This window comes from Microplitis demolitor, chromosome 4, assembly GCF_026212275.2.
Source record: "Microplitis demolitor isolate Queensland-Clemson2020A chromosome 4, iyMicDemo2.1a, whole genome shotgun sequence".
Classification (NCBI taxonomy): Eukaryota; Metazoa; Arthropoda; class Insecta; order Hymenoptera; family Braconidae; genus Microplitis; species Microplitis demolitor.
Window position 1 is genome coordinate 20,177,559 of NC_068548.1, and position 20,581 is coordinate 20,198,139.

The 20,581-nt window shown below is 26.7% G+C and overlaps 3 protein-coding genes across 6 annotated transcripts; all 3 read left to right on the plus strand.

Moving 5' to 3' along the window:
- The first annotated feature begins 1,432 nt into the window (after positions 1–1,432).
- Positions 1,433–7,847, plus strand: LOC103568157 (beta-arrestin-2). Of its 3 annotated transcripts, none has more exons than XM_008544885.3 (8): positions 1,433–1,659; positions 2,397–2,581; positions 3,251–3,620; positions 3,713–4,006; positions 4,974–5,117; positions 6,138–6,224; positions 6,342–6,488; positions 6,553–7,847. In XM_008544885.3, exons 2-8 carry the CDS (start codon positions 2,449–2,451, stop codon positions 6,629–6,631), a joined length of 1,254 nt encoding a protein of 417 aa, XP_008543107.1. In that variant the 5' UTR covers positions 1,433–1,659; positions 2,397–2,448; the 3' UTR covers positions 6,632–7,847. The 3 variants fall into 3 exon arrangements, with proteins under 3 accessions (XP_008543107.1, XP_008543104.1, XP_008543105.1); XM_008544882.2 differs by having other exon boundaries at positions 1,439–1,659; positions 6,330–6,488; XM_008544883.2 differs by lacking the exon at positions 1,433–1,659 and adding an exon at positions 2,174–2,318 and having other exon boundaries at positions 6,330–6,488.
- Positions 7,848–9,226: 1,379 nt separating this feature from the next.
- Positions 9,227–14,819, plus strand: LOC103568342 (thiamine transporter 2). The gene is made up of 6 exons (XM_014440932.2): positions 9,227–9,715; positions 10,334–10,718; positions 10,860–11,216; positions 12,442–12,634; positions 12,709–12,850; positions 12,932–14,819. The coding sequence occupies exons 1-6, from the start codon at positions 9,593–9,595 to the stop codon at positions 13,073–13,075; spliced, it is 1,344 nt and encodes a 447-aa protein (XP_014296418.1). The 5' UTR covers positions 9,227–9,592; the 3' UTR covers positions 13,076–14,819.
- A 137-nt stretch (positions 14,820–14,956) lies between these two features.
- LOC103568154 (serine protease inhibitor 88Ea) lies at positions 14,957–20,290 on the plus strand. Of its 2 annotated transcripts, none has more exons than XM_008544878.3 (4): positions 14,957–15,165; positions 18,352–18,708; positions 18,789–19,158; positions 19,229–20,290. In XM_008544878.3, exons 1-4 carry the CDS (start codon positions 15,154–15,156, stop codon positions 19,840–19,842), a joined length of 1,353 nt encoding a protein of 450 aa, XP_008543100.1. In that variant the 5' UTR covers positions 14,957–15,153; the 3' UTR covers positions 19,843–20,290. The 2 variants fall into 2 exon arrangements, with proteins under 2 accessions (XP_008543100.1, XP_008543098.1); XM_008544876.3 differs by lacking the exon at positions 14,957–15,165 and adding an exon at positions 16,268–16,404.
- The last annotated feature ends 291 nt before the right edge of the window (positions 20,291–20,581 follow it).

A 20,581-nucleotide genomic window follows, 5' to 3' on the forward strand; every position in this document is an offset into this window, starting at 1 on the left:
TTTTAAATTATTGACTCTTTAATTTTTACCTTGTAATCTCAATAGATCCATAAGTCATAGATCACTAGATTTTAATTATTTTTCCCGCTTAATTATGAAGTATCGAAATAAAAGTTAAGGTATTATTAGATAGTGCCCTCTCTCCTGCCACTTTTAAAAAATTTTTAATGACTCAACTGTCAGGTGTATCCAAATTTTATCAATTAAGGGAGGAAAGGGGTCTGAAATACAAAAAAAAGAGGATGTTTTTTATTTTTTTTTTTTTTCAGAGTACCTCAGTTATTAAAATTTTTTAAATTTGTGACATTAATAAGCATCATTTCAAGAATATTCTGCTAAATTTTTATAAAAAAACATTGAAAAATAAGCCAATGGTAGTGGGGAGAGACGAGTCACCTTAAAAAAAGTCTCCATGCGGTAGACAAGATAACTCATGATTGCTTCATTGGAAATCAACAAACCAAAAAGATGTTTTGAGTACATAAGTTTCTTAGATTTGAAAGGATTTTTTTTTATAGCTAATTATTTTTTAATTAAACAAAAAATCTGATAGTTGTCATTGAAAATTTTTAAAAAGTTGGGCACTCTCTAAGAACAGCCTTAATTGTTTTATAATAAAAAATACTTTTTCAGAAAAAGGTTTTCGAGTGAATTAAGACCTTCAACTACCCGACAATTATCTTTATCATCACCAATTAAATTTCATTAATTCACTTAATCATTTCCCCCAGAATTCAATTCAATAACCCACTACTTATTTTATTATTTCCTAAATAAATATTTTATTTAACCCTCTTTCTTTTCTAATTAATATACTAATTAAATACAAAAGACCATTGTCATCATCAGATAATGATTTCGTCGATAATTCCAAGGCTAAAAAAAATACATTATAATTAAAAATAATTTTAATGAGTGTGAATGTACCAGACATGAGACAATTTATAAATTTCAAATAAATAAATTAATTAATTAAAATAATAAAATTTTAAAAAAAGCGCGTTCTAATTTTTCAAATATTCAAATATGCATTTTTAATTTTTACTCTACAATTTATTAATTTATTATAAAATTTAAAATAATTAACAATCGTCTGCATTCACACTCATTAATTTAAATGAGTGTGAATGTTGCAGACATCAGACAAATTTAAAATTATACATAAATAGAGTAAATATTTAAAAAAATAATATTGATAAAAAATGCACTTGTTAATTTCGAAATTTTTAATATGTGCATTTTTTTAAATTTACTTTTATTAATTATTTACTCTATTTATTAATAATTTTAAATTTGTCTGATGTCTGCTACATTCACACTCATTAATGTAAATTTAAAATATTAATAATAATAATTTTCATTAAAAATTAATTAATCGATTACCATGTAATGTTTACATGACACGTTCATGTTTCATGCTTTAGCATGAAGTCTTAAATAATCGTTCAACATTCCTACACCCACACAGAATGTTGTTACTGCTGCCATCTCCAGTCAAGTGCTGGACACGCACTGGACACACGCCTGGGTGCTCTTAGTCTTATACTTATATATTTTATTCATTATTATCCTTTTAATAAATAAACATTTACTGGAACGCAGCTACAACTGTCAAGTACTAAAGATTCATCTGGTCTTCAATTAATAATCAAAATTGCCGTAAGTTATTTTTAAAAAATATTCAAATGCTTTAAAATATGTTATTGTTCATCACTACAATATCTACTTTGATAAAAATATTTCATTATATTATAGATTTTAATTAGTTACCAATAATTAGGGACTTCGACTTGAGCGATATTGAAAAACAATTAGTTTTCTTCCCGCCAATAATTCAATTAATTCATGAAAGTAATAACAGTTTTACTCGAGTACAAAGTTGTTATTTATTTAAATAATACATCAGTTGAAAGAGATATGATGTTAAAAGATATAAATAGAACCGCGGGTGTTTAAATTTAAAAAAAATTTTTTTTATAAAATTATTTTTAAAAATTATTTTCTCGTGAGTATAAAAGTTAAATTGCGTACTTCCGCGCCTTTTTAGTTCACTTTATAAACATTTACCTATATATATATTATATATATATACATACATATATGTTATGTTAGCAACATATTCAAAGTGAGGATGCATGACGTTGGAGTAATTGAATTCCTACAGCAGAATGAGGCGTAAAAATCCCCTACTTCTTATTATATACGTCACTTTATAGTTTTGTATGTAGGTTTATTGAGTACATACATGTGCAACTGGGTCTAGTTGTTGAAAAACTCATCAACAACAAACTGCAATCTGTTTAATTTACAAAACTTGGGCAGTTATTTATTTTTTTTTTACTGTTAACTAAAATTATTATATCAGTTATTAGATTTTGTATTTTTAAATTTTTCAGGAAGACGACAATAAGTCACTAGTGACAATTGCAATCAACAGGATATCTGGCGATGGATCCTGCGGATAGTGCCAGTAGACGGCAAGCAACTAGAGTATTCAAAAAATCTAGTCTTAATCGTAAAATAAAAGTTTACTTGGGTAAACGTGATTTTGTTGATCATATGACACACGTCGATCCTATTGGTGAGTTAAAATAATTTAAAACGAATTTAAATCGCCTGAAATAATTTAATAAGAGGCTAGATAAATATTATAAATATTTATTTTATTGATATATTTAGTCTTCAGAGTTTATTTTATGTGAGATAAATATTTTAAACGCTTTGTATCAATACTTTGTTGTATTTTTTATTAAACCAATGATTAATTAACCAATAGAGCATTAATCAATCTACGGCTATCGCAACTCAGCCCTTTTAATTCATTAAACATTAGCAGGAAAACAAAAATAGTTATATTATTTAGTTTGATAAATATTTAACGCTGACAAATAGAGTTCGTAAGATTTAATCCGGCAGTCTGAGCTTGAGCGATCGTTATGATCAATTGATAAATAAATTAAATAGTTTAAAAAATTAATTAAAAATACGCCGATAATTGTCGCAGTCCTTTGGATGTTCTCTGCTTTAAATTGAGATAATTACCAGCCAAAAAAAAGTTGCATAATATGCTTATTGTTTTTTAGCCGCTCAAATAATAATTAACGTGAGAGTTTTGTCTTTGACTGAGCAAGGTCATTACGGAGCTTAATTGTATCAATATGCCAACGCATTACGCAATTTAAGAGTGTCCAGCTCATTTATAACGATGGCTCGTAATCAATTAATATTAAATCTCTTGTTATGTTTACAGATGGTGTAGTTGTGATTGATACGGATTACGTAAAAGACCGCAAAGTCTTCGGACATGTATTGGCAGCTTTTAGATATGGAAGAGAAGATCTTGAGGTGCTTGGATTATCCAACAGGAAGGATCTTTATTTAGCAGCTGAACAAATTTATCCGGTTACTGGAAATCCACCGCGACAATTGACGCAGTTGCAAGAAAAATTGGTTAATAAATTAGGTAGCAATACGTATCCATTTTATTTTGAATTACCACCGCATTGTCCCGCCTCGGTGACACTGCAACCGGCTCCTGGTGATGAAGGCAAACCCTGTGGGATTGATTACGAGTTGAAAGTGTATGTTGCTGACTCACAGGATGACAAGCCACACGAAAAGTAATTTATTTTTTGATAGAATCCCCAACGGATATTAGATTTATGATATTTTTGATGTGGTGATTTATTGATATGGTATTTTTCTCTTCTAGGGATTCCGTAAGACTGGCTATTAGAAAAATAATGTATGCACCATCGCAGCAGGGCGAACAGCCGTCAGTGGAAGTCAGCAGAAGGTTTTTATTTTCCCCAAACAAACTCTATCTGGAAGTATCACTGGACAAAGAGCTCTACCATCACGGGGAAAATATTGCGGTAAATGTCCACATAGCCAACAATAGCAACCGAACGGTCAAAAAAATAAACGTGTCAGTGAAGCAGATTGCTGATATATGTGTGTTTGCAACAGCACACTACAAGTGCACGGTCGCTGAAACCGAGAGCGAGTGAGTATATTGAATTTTTTTTTATAGCTTCTATTAAAACTTTAAACGGGAAAACTTTTAGTTCTCACACCTCCATACTGATAAAATAATCTAGAGTATTTTTATTTACTCGGTATAACTACGTGATAGCGGGCGTTTTTATGCCAGTTAGATTATTTTTAATTTTTTTTATTTTGTTATTAATATGCAGAAGATTTAATTGTTTGATAATGTACAGTATATTAAGTAATTTGTGATGGTAAATTTAGAAATAAAAATGAGGATGATAATAATGCTGATAAAGTAGATGTAAAAAAAATATATGTATTAAATGATTGCACCTGGCAGTATAGGAGTAGCGCTAGGATTCACCTTGAGCAAGGTATTCTCTCTAAAACCAACTCTTGCCGACAACAAGGACAAACGAGGTCTCGCCCTAGATGGGCAACTTAAGCACGAGGACACCAATCTCGCATCTAGTACCATGTGAGCGCTCGAGTATTGGCCAATAATCGAATAACACCGGGAGAGTGGAAACTCCAAACTGGCCGTTTCTCCATTTATTCAATTATTCAACCCTCAATACTATTTTTATTATCATTATTATTATTAACAATCTCTTTATTTACGACACAATACATTACCCAGTATAATTCAATTTTATTTACTGAATAATTTTATCACAAATACAATTCAAAGTTTTTCGGGTAAAAAAATAAAAATAAGCCGAGAAAAATGGGAATATAAATTTACAAAGTCTAGACTGGGTTTAACATAACTATAGATATACAGTAACTGGCTTTATATAACAAACTAGAACTGGATCCCACGGTTCATCGTAAAATTACCCGTGAATCTTCTCAAGATAATTGACCCTCTGATACCGTTGATTTGCCGTCTGCGCTTGACGACTTTTTTTTTATTCAATCGACAATCAATCATTATTACAACAGAGTTACTTCTTCAATATTGACGATAATGATTTTAGACAAGGATGTACAGTTGGACCGGGCTTTACTCTGAGCAAAGTGTTTACTCTGACGCCACTTCTTGCCAACAACAGACATAGATGGGCCCTAGCAGTCGACGGTCAACTGAAGCACGAGGACACTAATTTAGCATCCAGTACACTGTAAGATCAATCATCAATATAAAAAACATGTTATGAGCTGCAATTCTCTATGACTATATCTATACATCTTTATGTACTTACGCAATGCTCATTCGTGCAGGATAATCAGAGGTGCTGTCAACCCTCTTGCACTGCTTTTGAAACTCTCTACCTCTGTCTATCAATCAAACAAAAAATCAGCTTTGCAATAAAATTTTATTCTTTTGCAAGCTTAATAATTTTATATAAGTGTTGCATTGTTTATGGTATTGTTTAGTTATTTAAACCTTGTGTTCGGGTAAATACTATATTTTATTACAGTCAATCAAAAGGAAAATGTGATTAGGTATGCCGTATTTACGTGCTATTATCTTAGTACCATTTTTATTGTTTCATTCAATTATTTAATTAATTAATTACATACTATAGAAACGCAATTACCCTTTGATTTAATGAATAAGTTCCAATAGACACTCCAAAAAAGTAATTTAAATAGTCGAGGTATTTTTCCGAGCCGCTTTGAAGGCTGAAATGCCAAAGAGTAGATAGATAAAAATAAACAATAGAAAAATATTTAAAGATCTGATGGATTTGAATAGTCAATAGAAAAAAAAAAAAAAACCAAAAACAATCATGTAGATTTCAGTAAAATAGAGACGTCTAATTGTCGATTTATTAACTTTAAAAAGTTATTGACATTTAATTAAATTGTAAATGTAACTCGTTGAGTTTTTAAATTCTCGCCTTTTTTATTAACATATCAAGCACTTTTATTATTTTTTACCTCAAAGCTGAATTATATGATGCTATTTATGGCTTGACACGTACAATTGCTTTGTTTTCTCACTTTATTGTCGCATCTATTTGTTATTATTATTATCATTATTTTTATTACTCCTTAACATTAATTTTTTCCTCAAACTCTTTCACTATCCTCTAAAAAATGCACGGCATGCTTATTATCAGTATAACAAGTAACTGTAAATAAATGATATTATTTATAAACAAAAGTAAAGTAATATTTGACATTTATTTTTACAGTATCGTTGATAATTCGCAGCGTGAAAATCTTGGAATCATCGTGCAGTACAAAGTTAAAGTTAAATTGTACCTCGGAGCATTGGGAGGGTGAGTCGCGATTAATTTAAATTTACAAATAAATTTATTATTAATGATATAATATAAAAACAAATACAAATAGATTTAATATTATTATTATTATTACCATTGTAGTTTGTTTTGTAGTGAAGTAAAGGCGGAATTGCCGTTTATTTTAATGCATCCAAAGCCCGAAGAAGAGACACCAGCACCTTCGACAGCTAAACCAAGTCCTACGAATCGTCCGGAGAATGGCGAAGTTACAAATGACACTAATCTTATTCAGTTGGATACGTAAGAACGATATAAGCACTAAAATTTTTTAATTCATTTATTAATTAGTTATATTTATATCTAGCGATGACAATGCGGGGGATGACGACCTAGTATTCGAAGACTTCGCACGCCGACGTCTGAAAAATGAAACAGATACCTGATCATACAACGCTAATACTCAGGTAGAAAAACAAAAGATAGAAATGTCAATTTATAAATTTTATATTACTTGAGCTGCAACATTTACTAAATTAGTAGATTTTCTAATTTTAAATAATAAAAACTATTTAATTAAACGAATGCATTGAAGCCTAGTTAGCAAATATCGACAACAGAAAGCGCTAGAACAAGAGGAAGCTCTCTATGTCAGATGAATAGTTTTGTTTATTGTCAACCAACACGACTGATTTTTATTTTAAAAACACTGGTAACGATCAATTACGCTTATTAACATACTCTTTGTCTGTACACACACAACGTACAGTGACAACCAACAAAACAATTTGCTTTTTATTTTAAAGCTATTAAGCTACTGGCGCACATTACTCGATTGAGTTTATTACAAATCCATTTATATATTTTATTTCTTGTACATTATGTAGATTATTCTTGTCCACTGACGTTCTTGTTATACGACAAGACACACAGATATTTAATTTATTTAAAGTTTAGGATAGAAAAGTCGAATTTTTTTTTTATTTTAATTATTATTTACAAATTAGTTAAATCTCATAATTATTTAAATGCGCGCGCATGTCAAACTTTTATTTTTTTTTATCAAAGTAAATTAATCATTATCATTTGGAATTGTTTAAGTATTTGAGGATGAAAAATAAACTTGTATTACAGTAAAAGACCTAGTACCCGATCAGGGAACTAGTACTCGATCTCTCCATGCAATTGTATATATATATATTTAGTAAAATTTAGTAAATATAAATATACAAGTGCATGGGTGATCGAGTACTAGTTCCCTGATCGGAAACTGGGTCTCTTACCTTATAAGATTTTTTTATTATTTGTCTTATAAAAAGAAAATTTCTACCTCATATTTATTTTTGAATATTTTTATGGTTCTAATCCATTGAATATTTAAAATTATTTAGCATAATGCTGCATTATTATTACAATGAGAAGGCTTTGAATTTAAAAATTTATATAAATATTTCTATTAATATATATTATAAATATATATATAAACATAAAAAAGAGATTATCAACTCGTTTGTTACATACATTAGTCATTTATGCTGATAATCTACAACAGCACAAGTCCATTTTAAAAAATCATCGACTATTTATTAAAAATAAAATACTAATAACCATTAACTTTTTTAAATTAAAATAATCAACATCTCCTGATGGCTTTTCAATTCATAGTTTTGTTAAAAAATTTAATGAGATTTAAATTAAATTTTTAAAAAATTAAGATTATTAATAAAGGGCATACTTATAGCAACGAATATTTATAAATATCTGATTTCTAAATAAAACTAAAATATGTTAATATTTCATTATATATTTATTAATAAAGTATGTGTTCATGTTTATTAATTTAAATAAAATAACTAAATAAATTAATTAATTATCATATAATATAATTAATATATAAATAAACGCTTCTTATTGACTAATGTAAATATGTAAAAGTTATATATATTTAATTTATAATTAACAAGTGTCAAATTAATTAATTAAAAAAGTTTGTTCTTCAAAACTATGTTACCTAATTAATACAAAAAATTTTAAGCCAAAAGTCTAATGAGATTATTATTTTTTTTTCTTTCTTAATATTATTTAATATCAATTTGACTGAACCACCAAATTGTCTTCAAAATATTCAAAGTAACTAAAAAAAAATAATTTGAAAATTTTACAATAAAATTTTGACAACGATTTTATAAAAATTATCACAATTTATTAAGTTGACATCACCGGGTTTTATTGACATCTTGCATTGAACACAAAACATAAATTGTCAATCTAGTAAATGATAATAAATTTATCAACAACATCCTAATTTCTCATTCTTATATTTATTACCATTGTTAATTGAAGAAAAAAATCACAGTGGATTGACAATTCTAGTTTTAAGTACAACCGCACTATTGTCTATAAAAAAAGGCGCACATTTGGAATACACTTTTTACAAACTATTATAATAAAATATAAAATAAAAAGTATTTATACATTTATGTTATATTTTATTTTATGACGTTAATTAAATTTATAAAATGTATAAATATTATTTTATTTATTATTAATAAATATGTGTAAAAAAAATATATATATATATATGTATAAATTATGTATTCTTATATTATATAATAATTTAATAAATACATTACACTAAATAATTATTTTGCTCAATACTTTTTCTTTTTTTTTCTCTATAAAAAATAAATCAATTTTGAACATCTGCGATTTTTAATTTATTTATTTTATCTAAAATTTATTGATTGTCGTCTGCTGCATTCATACTTATAAAATTGCACATGAAAAACTAAAAAATATTTATACGCATTTTCTTTAAATTTTATTTTACTTACTATATATAAGTTTTTCAAATAAAATTAATGAAAAAAAATTTTAATCATAAGTACTGATGTAGATTGCGATTGCCGTTATAAAAAATGTAATATTTTTATGTTTATTTAATTAAAAAAAAATAATTACCTTTTAAAACAAGAACTAGAATCCCAGATGGCATTGCAAACTATAAACTACAATAACTGATAAGAATATATATACTCACTCATGTTCCAGGTTTTCTTATCACTGCACCAAGAAATTTCAGTCAATCACTTTCATTTCTTCAGCTGACAGTATCACGTGTATATTTAAAAAAACTTAAGTATTTTTGCAATCAAAATTATTCATCAAGACGTCTATTCATATTCATTTATTTATTTTCATATATTTAAATTAACCTCATTATTACGTAAATGTTTGCCGGAAAATGTGTTAGTTTAAATTTTCGATAATAAAAAAAGGCATATTATTATTAAAATAATAAATTCATCAATGAAAATGTTTATGACAGTAAATAAATAAGTGATATTTATATAAATAAATAATTGAAGTATTACTTAGTGATGATAATTTAAAGAAATGATATTAAAATGAATTGGATAAGAATTTCACAAATTTTATGTGTTTTTGGGTTTGTAAAAGAATTTCGTCCAAATGAACCATTCATATTTGAATATTTAACTCACCCGCCAAAAAATTTTACAAGTGTACAAGTAAGTTTATTAATTAAATTAAATAACTTATTAATATTTTATGAATTAAATTTATAAAATTTTATTTAATAAATTCATAAATTTAAATTTTTGTAGCAGACAATTGCCCGCTTTTTTTTAATTAATTTCATATAAATTTAAACAATTGTCAGGTATCTGCTATTTCCATTTATATGAGTGTGAATGTAGCAGATATAAGAAACTGATAAATTTTGAATGAATAAATAAAAAAATTTAAATAATGAAATTTAAAAAAATGCGCGAAATGACTTTTTATTTATCTAAATACTCATTAATTAGTTTTTATTCTACTTACATTTTATTTATTTATTCTAAATCTTTTAAATTCCCAATAGTCAGTTACATTCACACTCATTCATTTAAATATTTTTATTAAATTTCTTAAAAACAAAATTTTTCAATTACTTATTTCATTTCTGCAAGAATTAATTATGAAGTAAGCGACCCAGTACCCGATCACTCATGTGTTCGTATATTTAAATTTTACTATATATATATATATATATATATATAAATGAGTGATCGAGTACTAGATCTTTTATCTTGAATAAGATTTAAAAATTTTAATTCAAAACTAAAAACTTTTATTTCCTCCAGGTAACAGAAGAAATTTATCCAATAGCAACTTACAGCAATTTTGCAACTCTAATAATTGTATTTTTATTAACCGATTTTCTGAGATATAAACCAGTGATAATATTATGTGGCCTGTCAGGAGTAATAACATTCACTGGTCTAATATTAGGCAGATCAATAGCAGCATTGCAATTTGTTGAATTTTTTTACGGATTCTACATATCAGCAGAAGTTGCATACTACACATACATTTATGCTAAAGTTGATAAACAACACTATCAATCTGTTTCCAGTTACACTAGATCAGCTCTATTATTTGGTAGATTCATTACTGGAGCCGTGGCTCAATTGATAGTAGCGTTTAAGTGGCTGGATTATCATCAACTCAACTACCTCACTCTTGCTGGTAAAAAATAATTAAATTAAACTAAAGTAAAAACTCCAGTCATTAGTATGCCATAAAATTATTATGGAGTTTGCAGTTAAATAATTAAATATTTATTTCGTAAAATATTTATCTCTATTTTTTATATTAATTTTATTACAGGCCAAGTAGTTGCAACAATTTGGTCATTATTTTTGCCATCAGTTGGCCAGTCGGTTTATTTTCATCGTAAAGAACCAAATGAACTTGAGGGATCATCGACTCAAGTAATTATTGATGATAAAAAATATATAAATTTATCTTTGTATAAAAAAGTACAGAGGGCTTATTATTTATTGTGGAAAGATTTTGTGAAGGCATTTACAAATTTGTATATAATTAAATGGTCATTTTGGTGGGCTGCTGCTAGCTGCGGTTATTTACAAGTACTGTCATATGCCCAGCCTATTTGGCAAACGTCTATTAAAGAAAATGAAACGATTTATAACGGAGCTGTTGAAGCTCTTTATACAATTATTGGTAAACCTTTATTGTACTTTTGTTTATTAATTCAGATCTAATGACAATAACATCTGGTTATAATTAATTGTAACATGAGTCAGTGCTTCATTTACAAATATTTTAAAGATAAACAAGAAATATAATCTCGTATAAATGTAATCACATTCATTTCTGACGAGTCTCTTATATATTTTTTTATTAAGTAAATAAATTTTTTTTTGAAATAATTAAGATATTAGATTACCAAAAATACTGTCGGAGATTAAAATTATATCAAGATGGTAAAATATTTATTGATAAGTTTTAAGTATTTATTAAAATACTTTTTATTATTTTTATACGACATTATTTTATGGAAAGTTTAGATAAAAAAAAAAAAATATAAATGTTTTTTTTAATTTTTGAACCGATTTAAAAAAAATATTTTTATCAAAAAGTTCTAAGCATTTCTAAACTTCTCAGTGTTCAGATTATATTTTAAATTAGTTGAATTGTTATTTTAATAGAAAGTCAAGGGGAATTAAAAATTTTTTTTAAGTTTATTGATTTTTATTTTTACAATCCCTGGTAAGTAACAAAAATTAGTACAAAATTAAATATTTTTTTTTATCTCAAATTAAATGACATTAAGGGAGACCACTAGTGTGACCGCCGAAAAAAAAGGATGATTTTTGTGAATTTTTTTTAAAAAAACTACTGCATGAAATGATTTACTGTTTTAAGGATATATTGGTAGATATATAACGAATACAAGATAAAATTTTTGGACCAAAAAATTCAAAATTCAACAAGTTATTTACAATCTGCCAACAAACTGTAATTCAAATCAAATCGATCAGATGATTTGTCTTCGAGTTATAGCTGCAGCGATTTTGAAAAATGTATTTTCGAGAACCGATAAGCGGCTGCTCTTCAGACGACTGTAACTCAAAAAAACTATTCAGGATATGCACTAGAAGTAGTATGTTATTTTTTAAGGTATAGACTATCGAAGTATGAAAAAAAAGAAAAAAGTAAATCAATTTTTCAAAAATTCACACTAGTGGTTCTCCTTAAAAAATTAATAATTTTATTTGAATACAACAATCCTCGTTTACATCGCGTCTCTAATAATAATAAATATTTTTTAGTTAAATTCCATGGTATAAAAATTCTATAGCTAGTAAACGTTAAAAAAAAATATTTGTTTAAATTAAAAATGACTTTTTATTTCCGCATTTAAATTTATTTTATTTATTTTAAGGTGGAGTAGCAGTTTATGGAGTTGGAAAATTAAAACTTAACTGGTTAGCTCTCGGAGATGTTATTTTATGTGTATTTTCAATAATAATGGCAATATTTTTATTCATAACATCATGGAGTTATAACATTATACTGCAATACGCTGTTTATATCGCTTTTGGTGTCGTCTATCACTCTCTTGTCACCGTTGCGAGGTTTTATTAATTTTCAGTTAGAAAAATTACCTGATAAAAAAAATGACTAATATAAATATTTGAAATTCTTTCAGCTTCGAAGTAGCGAGCAGAATATCTGAAGATAGTTTTGGTCTTGTTTTTGGTATTAATGTTTTTCTAGGACTGGCATTTCAAAGTTTGCTGACGTATATTGTTACTAGTGGAAAAGTTCTAAAACTGGACATTAGAACTCAGGTAAGTTTAATATTGATGATTAATAATTATTATTGAATATTATTTTTTAATTGTTGTTATTAATTTTTATTTTTATTTCAGTTTGTTGTTTATGCCGGATATTTTGCAGTACTCGGCTCAATATTTATGTTAATATCAGTATTGAATACAATAAAATTATGCAAAAAAAGAAAAAAATTAGTATTGTGCGCTGAAAATAAAAATAACAGTCTTGTCACCGATTGATGCAATGTCGCAATTATGCGACCAATAACCGCGAAATTGCTATAGCGTAAAAAAATTACGCCAACAAGTAATAAAATAGTTAATGTCCGGTTTTATTTTTATTTATTTTCTAGAAAAATATCAACAATTTCAAAAAGAACAATAACTTTATTTTTTAACAAACAACTTATTGTGATACTTAGAAAAAAATTTAATACTTAGAAATTACAATTATTAATTATTAAAATTTATAATGTTACATCCTTTGAATGTTACTTCTCACAAGAGTTAAAAATTTTGAATCGTTTTAAATATATATCATTTTCCAAACAGGGTTTAAAGGGGAAAAGGGGTCTGAGATACAAAAAAAAGAGGATGTTTTTTTTTTTTTTTTTCAGAGTATTTCAGTTACTGAAATTCCTAAAATTTGTGACATTATTAAGTATCATTGCAAGAATATTCTGCTAAATTTTTATAAAAAAAATTGAAAAATAAGCCAGTGGTAGTGGGGAGAGACGAGTCTCCTTGAAAAAAAAGTTTTCATGCCGTAGACAGGATAACTCATGACTGCTTCATCTAAAATCAAAAAAATTTTTTTAGCACATGAGGTTATCTTAAATTTAAACGAAGAAATAAACAAAATATTCATTTTTGAATTTTTGGTAAAGGTGCAATAAAAAAATTCTGATTTTTACCAAAAATTGTTCCTTCTGTTTCATTAAAAAATAAGTAGTTATTGAAAACAAAAAACTTTCGTTCAAATTTAAGACAAATTCATGTCCCAAAGAATTTTTTTTGGTTTCTCGATTTCCAATGAAGCCATTATGAGTTATCTTGCCTACAGCATGGAGATTCTTTTTTGAGGTGACTCGTCTCTCCCCACTACCACTGGCTTATTTTTCAATATTTTTTTATGGAAATTCAGCAGAATATTCTTGAAATGATGCTTAATAATGTCAGAAATTTTAAGAATTTTAATACAGAAGGTAGACTAAAAAAAATAGCCTCTTTTTTTTAGTTTCTCAGACCCCTTTCCCCCTTAAAAATAATTTTTATCTATAAAATAATAATTTCAAGTATTTAAATAATTTTTATAGGCATTTATATAGATCAGTATTTTTTATAAATAAAATAAATAAACCATAAAAAAAAATGTACATATACATATATATGTAGATATATATTTATTTAGTGAGTACATTAACTTTCGACACGTGGAATAACCCACGCGAAATTTAAAAAAGATCATTTTTTATTTTATATATTTACGTATGAGAAAACCTTGACTGTAAAAGTAAAGTGCCTGAAATAAAATGACCATTTGATTTTCGAGTGGGAAAATCCCGTAGTATTTTAATAATTTATCACAAATATTATTAATCATTTACTTTTATCAATAATTCATTCTTATTATTATTAATTATTTCCATTACATTATGACTGACGTACAATTGTTTTAAATAAAAGAATAAAAAATATTGAAGAGATAAAAAAATAAATATAAGGAAATAATAAATAAATCTAGTCGGTCATGGATAGAGATTAAATAATGATACATAATTTCATTGGGATTTTCCCTTGTCTCAGTCTCGAGATGAGATAAGATGAGATGAAATGAATGATGATGATAATGATGTTAATATGGTACATGAGAGTAACACACTTACGAATATCGTAAAAGTGTTAAAACAACTAGTAAGTAAATGTATGGGTGAATACTCTGGACATAAATTTAGTAGTAGAATGAGTCGCTTATTCATTTAAATCCATACATACATACATTCATATATTATATATGTACATAATATAAAAAGACGATACAAACTACACATGGTGAATACTCAGCATATAAAGCTGCGCGCAACAACATATTCTTCGGCAGTTAACTTTGTACATTCAATTGAAAAACAACGCGGATTTTATTATTATATATTTTTTCTTATCGTGCTTATATTTATTATTTATTATTATAGACTATATTCTACATACTATTGATTTTAATTACTATTGTAACTGTGTACGGTATTAAATTTATTTATTGTGACGTTTTCTTTATAGTGACTAATTAAAGTGATTCATTTGTTTGATAAAAATAAAACATGAAGCTTGAGGTATTTATGATTATTAATAATAGATAATATATATATATATATATACTTACTCTTGATTTGAATATTTAATAATTAATGAATATATTTTAAATGGCCTTGTACTTAACGACCTTTGATTTATCAATGCAAGTTAAATCTTCATGTCAATTGATATATTTATGAGTGAATTTATTTATTGCTTGATTTTTTATCTGTCGCTTATCATTCATTTTATTTCTGATTAATTTTATTTTGATATTTATATAAATATATTTTGTAGTATTGTTTAGTTTTTTTTTTTTTTAATTTTAATGCTGGAAATAAGTTATCGTGATCAGTCGTAATTCTAACTGGGAATTCCCGGCATTCAATTTAAAATCACGTGACTGATTTTTAAATCGCGCGGATGTAATGTAAATATTTAGTATATATTTATTTTTTTTACTCCATTTCTACATTTTTTTTTTCTGTTAATATATAAAGAATATATATGATAAATATATGGGTGAGAATGTAGCTGACAATTGTGAATTTTTTAAATTTTGAAATAAGTTAATTAAATTCAAATTGAATAAAATTAAAAAAATGCATATTTATATAATTTGAATATCAGTATGTGCATTTTTTTTATTTTTATATTTTTAATTATTCAAGTCGTTTATTTGTAATTTAAAATAAATATTAGTATAAAATTTATTTTGAGAGAAAAAATTCAATCAAGTTCAGTTTGAATTAAATTTTGAAAAATTAAATTTAAATTTGAATTTTAAAAAAAATGTAAATTATTTACCGGATGTACTTAAGTTATTCTTAGATATCAGTACCGAATATTGAAGATTAAATATTTAATTTTAAAAAAAGTTTAAGCTGAAATTCTCGGGTAGTTGACTCATCGGTCAACGATAAATAAATTATACATACGGATGTTTTTTTTTTATTTACTTTTTATATATATGTACGTGAGAATGAAAAAAAAATGATTGTTATTATATCGGTATATATTTACAAAAAGGATATAGATAAATATATACTTACATACGTATTTTATAAAATGTTGTATTGAAATTGAAGGGGAAAGAAAGAAAAGTGGGGAGATGGTAAAACCAGACGATGAGATTTCTCCGGCATTTGTTCAGTTTGACTTTGCCATTGGCCAAATACACTCTTATTTTTGCTCAAGATCATTAGATTTTTATTATTTGTATTAACAATAAACATATTATTCATAAATAATTTTATTTATCGATGGCTAAATCACGAGTAAGTATAAACTCCACTTTACCCATTCGTTTTTTCAATTCAATACTTTATTTTATAAAAAAAAATGTTTAATTTTTTTTAGGTCAATTTATGAAAAAAAAAAAAAATTATAATAAAATACTTCCTGTTTCGTTAGACATGAAAAATATTAAACGTAATTTAAATTTCATGTTTTCCGTAACTCGTTTTCATTATCACTGATCACTAGAGCGTTAATTTTTATCGTAAATATAAATTTATATACCAAAAAAAAAAAAAAATAATGAATTTAAAATTACAAGTAATTAGTAATTTCTATGGGCATTATTAACACGCAATAAATTAATTATCTATTATATTCAGTAGGATAAAGTAAAAAAAAAGTAAATATTGTAAATACCAATTTCAAGGTGAATAAATTTTGGATAAACGTCATCCCGGATCTATTATATTATAAAGATATAAATTTAAAAAACCCGGTATGGCTTTCACTTTTTTACACCATTTATTTAATCGTTACTTTCACCCGGTCAACTGACTATCATATCATAATTATTATTTTTATCGCCATAAAACGTTTATCTTTATTTGTTTATCTGGCTCATAAATATATATAACAAAACCAAGCGGCAATAAAAATAAAAACAATCAGGAAGAAATAAAACCATCAAAAGTTTTAAAGACTATCGTTTAAAAAACTTGACCCAATTGGACTTTGAAAAAATACTGGGAAAAAAAAGAGAGCAGTAGATTTCGAAATAAATGGTCGGCCGTGGGTGATGTTCTCAATTCGAGTTCTATGCATGTCCGAATCATAAGTCGCTTTCTCCACATATCAACCATTCGAGAAAGCCTTTTTTTTATTTTTATTATTATTTTTTACCGTTTGGTGCCTGATCTGACCATAAACTTTTTTTATTATTTGTTTGCTTAACGCTGAGTTTAAAAAAACCAGTCTTAGGTTCAAGTCTTAGATATTTTTAGAAATGACCAAATTAAATTTTAAAAAACAACTCGGCTTTTAAATATTTTTATTATCTAATTTATCTATTGCAAAAGCTTGAATTAATACTGTAGGCAAGAATATTAATAAGGCACGGCCGAGGAGACACCATAAAAAGACTTGAGACAGACCGTAGACCTTGGCTGTGTCCATATTACCATTTTTAAATAATTTTAAATTACTTTTTTATAGTTTTTTTTTTTTTTTGTATAAAGTTTTCTGAAGTTTTTCTCAATTATCTATCGCGTTACTAATTCCAAAGGACATCATTTTTTTTTCATTACCAATCGTCTTGACTTATTTTCAAGTCAAAAATTTGAAAACCAACAACGCGTATTATTTTGCTTTCAAAATTTTTTTAAAATTTTAAAATTTGAAATAAATCCACAAAACTATTGGTAATGGTACAAAAATTATCTTTTGGTTTTAGGGAGCTCTCTAAAGTCTAAAGGGCGTATAAAATTATATGTAAGACCTTTTGAAATTATTGATGCGATATAAGCATTCATTAATGAAAAGAATTACCAATTGCTGCTATAAATAAAAGCTTTCAAGTTTTTAAAAATAAATTATTTGATCTTTTGAATCTTGAAATTGAAAAAAAAATCTGGTAGATAATGAGCTCACCTAGCTGTAGTCTAAATCTATTATATTTATAATGTTAGAAGTAAACTATGGTATTGCTTATTTCTTATTTTAATAAATTATTCTAATATTTTTTTTTTATTTAAAATCTTACTTGTAAAAAAATATCGCGCTACTAATTTCAAAATGACAAAATTTTACACGAAATTTTGGGTTTAAGAAGCTCTCTAAAATCAAAAAGGCGCGTAAAAATTTTCTTGAAGCATCAAAAAATTTACGTCAATAAATCTTTTTTTTTATGTATGTCGTCATTCGACCTACTTGCGTTGGGATTGAAAATTAAAATGAAATAAAATAAAATAAATAATATTATGTTACAGGGATTATTCACGTTGCTCTTGACTATTGGACTGTCACAAAGTATTGCAGGCCAATGTTTAACTGGCAATGACAATCCGGCAATAAGCAATCAGAATGCAAACAAATTGCTGATAAATGGAAAACTTAATTTCACACTGGAGGCTTTGAAACAAGCGGCATTATTAGAATCTAAAGATAACCTTTTCTTCAGTCCTCATAGTCTACACGAAGCGCTTGTTCTTGCATACTTCGGTGCACGTGGTACTACAGAGGAATCACTAAAAAAGGCATTGAGAATTCCTGACTCATTATCTAAAGTTGACGTCCAAAGATCTTATGCTTTAGAAAAATCTCTTAAAGAATTTGCTGCTCTATCGGTAATTAAATTAAATAATTTAATTAACTTATTAATCAATTGATAACTTAATAAATAAATAAATAATAAATTAACTTGCAGGGAAATGTATCAACAAATTACGAATTCAAAACAGCAAATCGTTTATGGATAAGTGATAGTAAAAAAATCCGTGATTGTATGCTGAGTCTCTTTCAAGACGAATTAGAAAAAGTCGACTTCCGTTCGAATCCCGGTGAAGTTCGTAACCGCATAAATGGGTGGGTCAGCAACATCACTAAGGGACATATTCAGGATCTTTTATCACCGGATGCCATTGACGAGACAACGGATCTTGTCCTGACAAACGCGGTCTATTTCAAAGGCTTATGGGGACGTCGTTTTGATGCCGCGAATAATAAAAAAGATATTTTCTATGGATCGAAAAATTCAATAGTCACTTACATGAAACAAAAATCGACTTTTAATTACAGTAAGTTGTTAATAAATAAATAAATTAATTAATTAATCAATTGATTGTCTAATAATTTTTAATGTTTCAGTGGTATCTGAAGAATTGGGTGCTCACGTTATTGAATTGCCGTACAAAGGCGATGAAATATCGATGTACATTTTTTTGCCTCCATTTGTAACAACTAAAGCCCGTCGTGGGTTCAGACAAGTACCTGGTGAAACTGTTGGAATAAATAGAGACGGTATTCAACAGCTTATAGAAAGAATGACCAGCACTGATCGTGGTATAGAAGAGTTACATGAAATTTTGGACCGTGGAATGCTTGAACGTGAAGTTGAATTGTCATTGCCACGATTCAGTGTCGAAAAAGAATTACCTGTGTCATCATTGCTGCGTTCTTTGGGTGCTGAAGAACTCATGGAACCGGGGAGAGCTGATCTACGTGGATTTTTGGAAAATACTCAAGACAATTTACATCTTGGCGATGCTGTACATCGGGCTAAAATAGAAGTTAATGAAGAAGGTACTACTGCTGCTGGTGCTACAGCAATATTCACTTTCCGTTCAAGTAGACCAACTGAACCAGCGATTTTTAACGCCAATCATCCCTTCGTCTACCTCATTTATGAAAAACCTAGTCAGTCAATTATATTCACTGGCATTTATCGCACGCCTACGTCACCTGCTGAAACAACAAATTAAATAATTAAAATTCAAGAAAATAAAATTATTTTATTAATTAAAAATTAACAATCGACTTTTAGAATTTAAATAAATAATAATATTAATTATTTTTATAACTAAATATGATTAAAATTAAATGCCAGTACGGAAGAAAAAAAATAATCAAGTTTAAGACTTGTTATTTATTTAAAAAAAAAAAAAGGACTTGATTATTTTACTTAAAAAAAATAATAAATTTTATTTATTCATTGAATAAATAGTTAAAATTAAATGATAATGTTATTTAACTTAACTACTGTTTCTACTTATGTTTTGTATAAATAATTGATTAATTTATAATTAATCGATCTATTGGAATACGATTATTCTACATGTATGACGCACTAAACGACTTTGTCGTTTATAGATTTATTTATAAGATATCTCACACTACTTAATAATAAAAAATACAATATTTATTTTTTAATACTGAATTTATTATTCTTTTTTTTTTTTTTTTCATAAAAGATACCGCAATGTTTTTATTATTACTTTACAAGTTAATAAATCAGTCTGTGGGGCTGAGAGTTTTTTAAAACTACGAAACAAGGGTTCTGACGGAATGCATGAGTTATATATGTATATATAAAATTTTTTTTGTCGATTGTGTATTATACATATGGATAAATGTATATATTTATTTGTGTCTGGGGGATAGCGGCATTCGTTGAATAGGCATCGACTCATATTAGGGTCACTTGGGTCCATCGAATGGAAT

What these genes read in the sequence shown, in the direction of transcription:
- LOC103568154 (XM_008544876.3), top strand. An exon ending in AAGAATTTGCTGCTCTATCG is followed by an intron (nt 18,709 to 18,788) that starts GTAATTAAATTA and finishes ATTAACTTGCAG; the next exon opens with GGAAATGTATCAACAAATTA. An exon ending in AAAATCGACTTTTAATTACA is followed by an intron (nt 19,159 to 19,228) that starts GTAAGTTGTTAA and finishes TTAATGTTTCAG; the next exon opens with TGGTATCTGAAGAATTGGGT.
- LOC103568157 (XM_008544882.2), top strand. Translation starts at nt 2,449, where the DNA reads ATGGATCCTGCGGATAGTGCCAGTAGACGGCAAGCAACTAGAGTATTC. An exon ending in GATGACAAGCCACACGAAAA is followed by an intron (nt 3,621 to 3,712) that starts GTAATTTATTTT and finishes TTTCTCTTCTAG; the next exon opens with GGATTCCGTAAGACTGGCTA. An exon ending in AATTTAGCATCCAGTACACT is followed by an intron (nt 5,118 to 6,137) that starts GTAAGATCAATC and finishes TTATTTTTACAG; the next exon opens with TATCGTTGATAATTCGCAGC.
- LOC103568342 (XM_014440932.2), top strand. Translation starts at nt 9,593, where the DNA reads ATGAATTGGATAAGAATTTCACAAATTTTATGTGTTTTTGGGTTTGTA. An exon ending in CAACTACCTCACTCTTGCTG is followed by an intron (nt 10,719 to 10,859) that starts GTAAAAAATAAT and finishes ATTTTATTACAG; the next exon opens with GCCAAGTAGTTGCAACAATT. An exon ending in TCTCTTGTCACCGTTGCGAG is followed by an intron (nt 12,635 to 12,708) that starts GTTTTATTAATT and finishes AAATTCTTTCAG; the next exon opens with CTTCGAAGTAGCGAGCAGAA.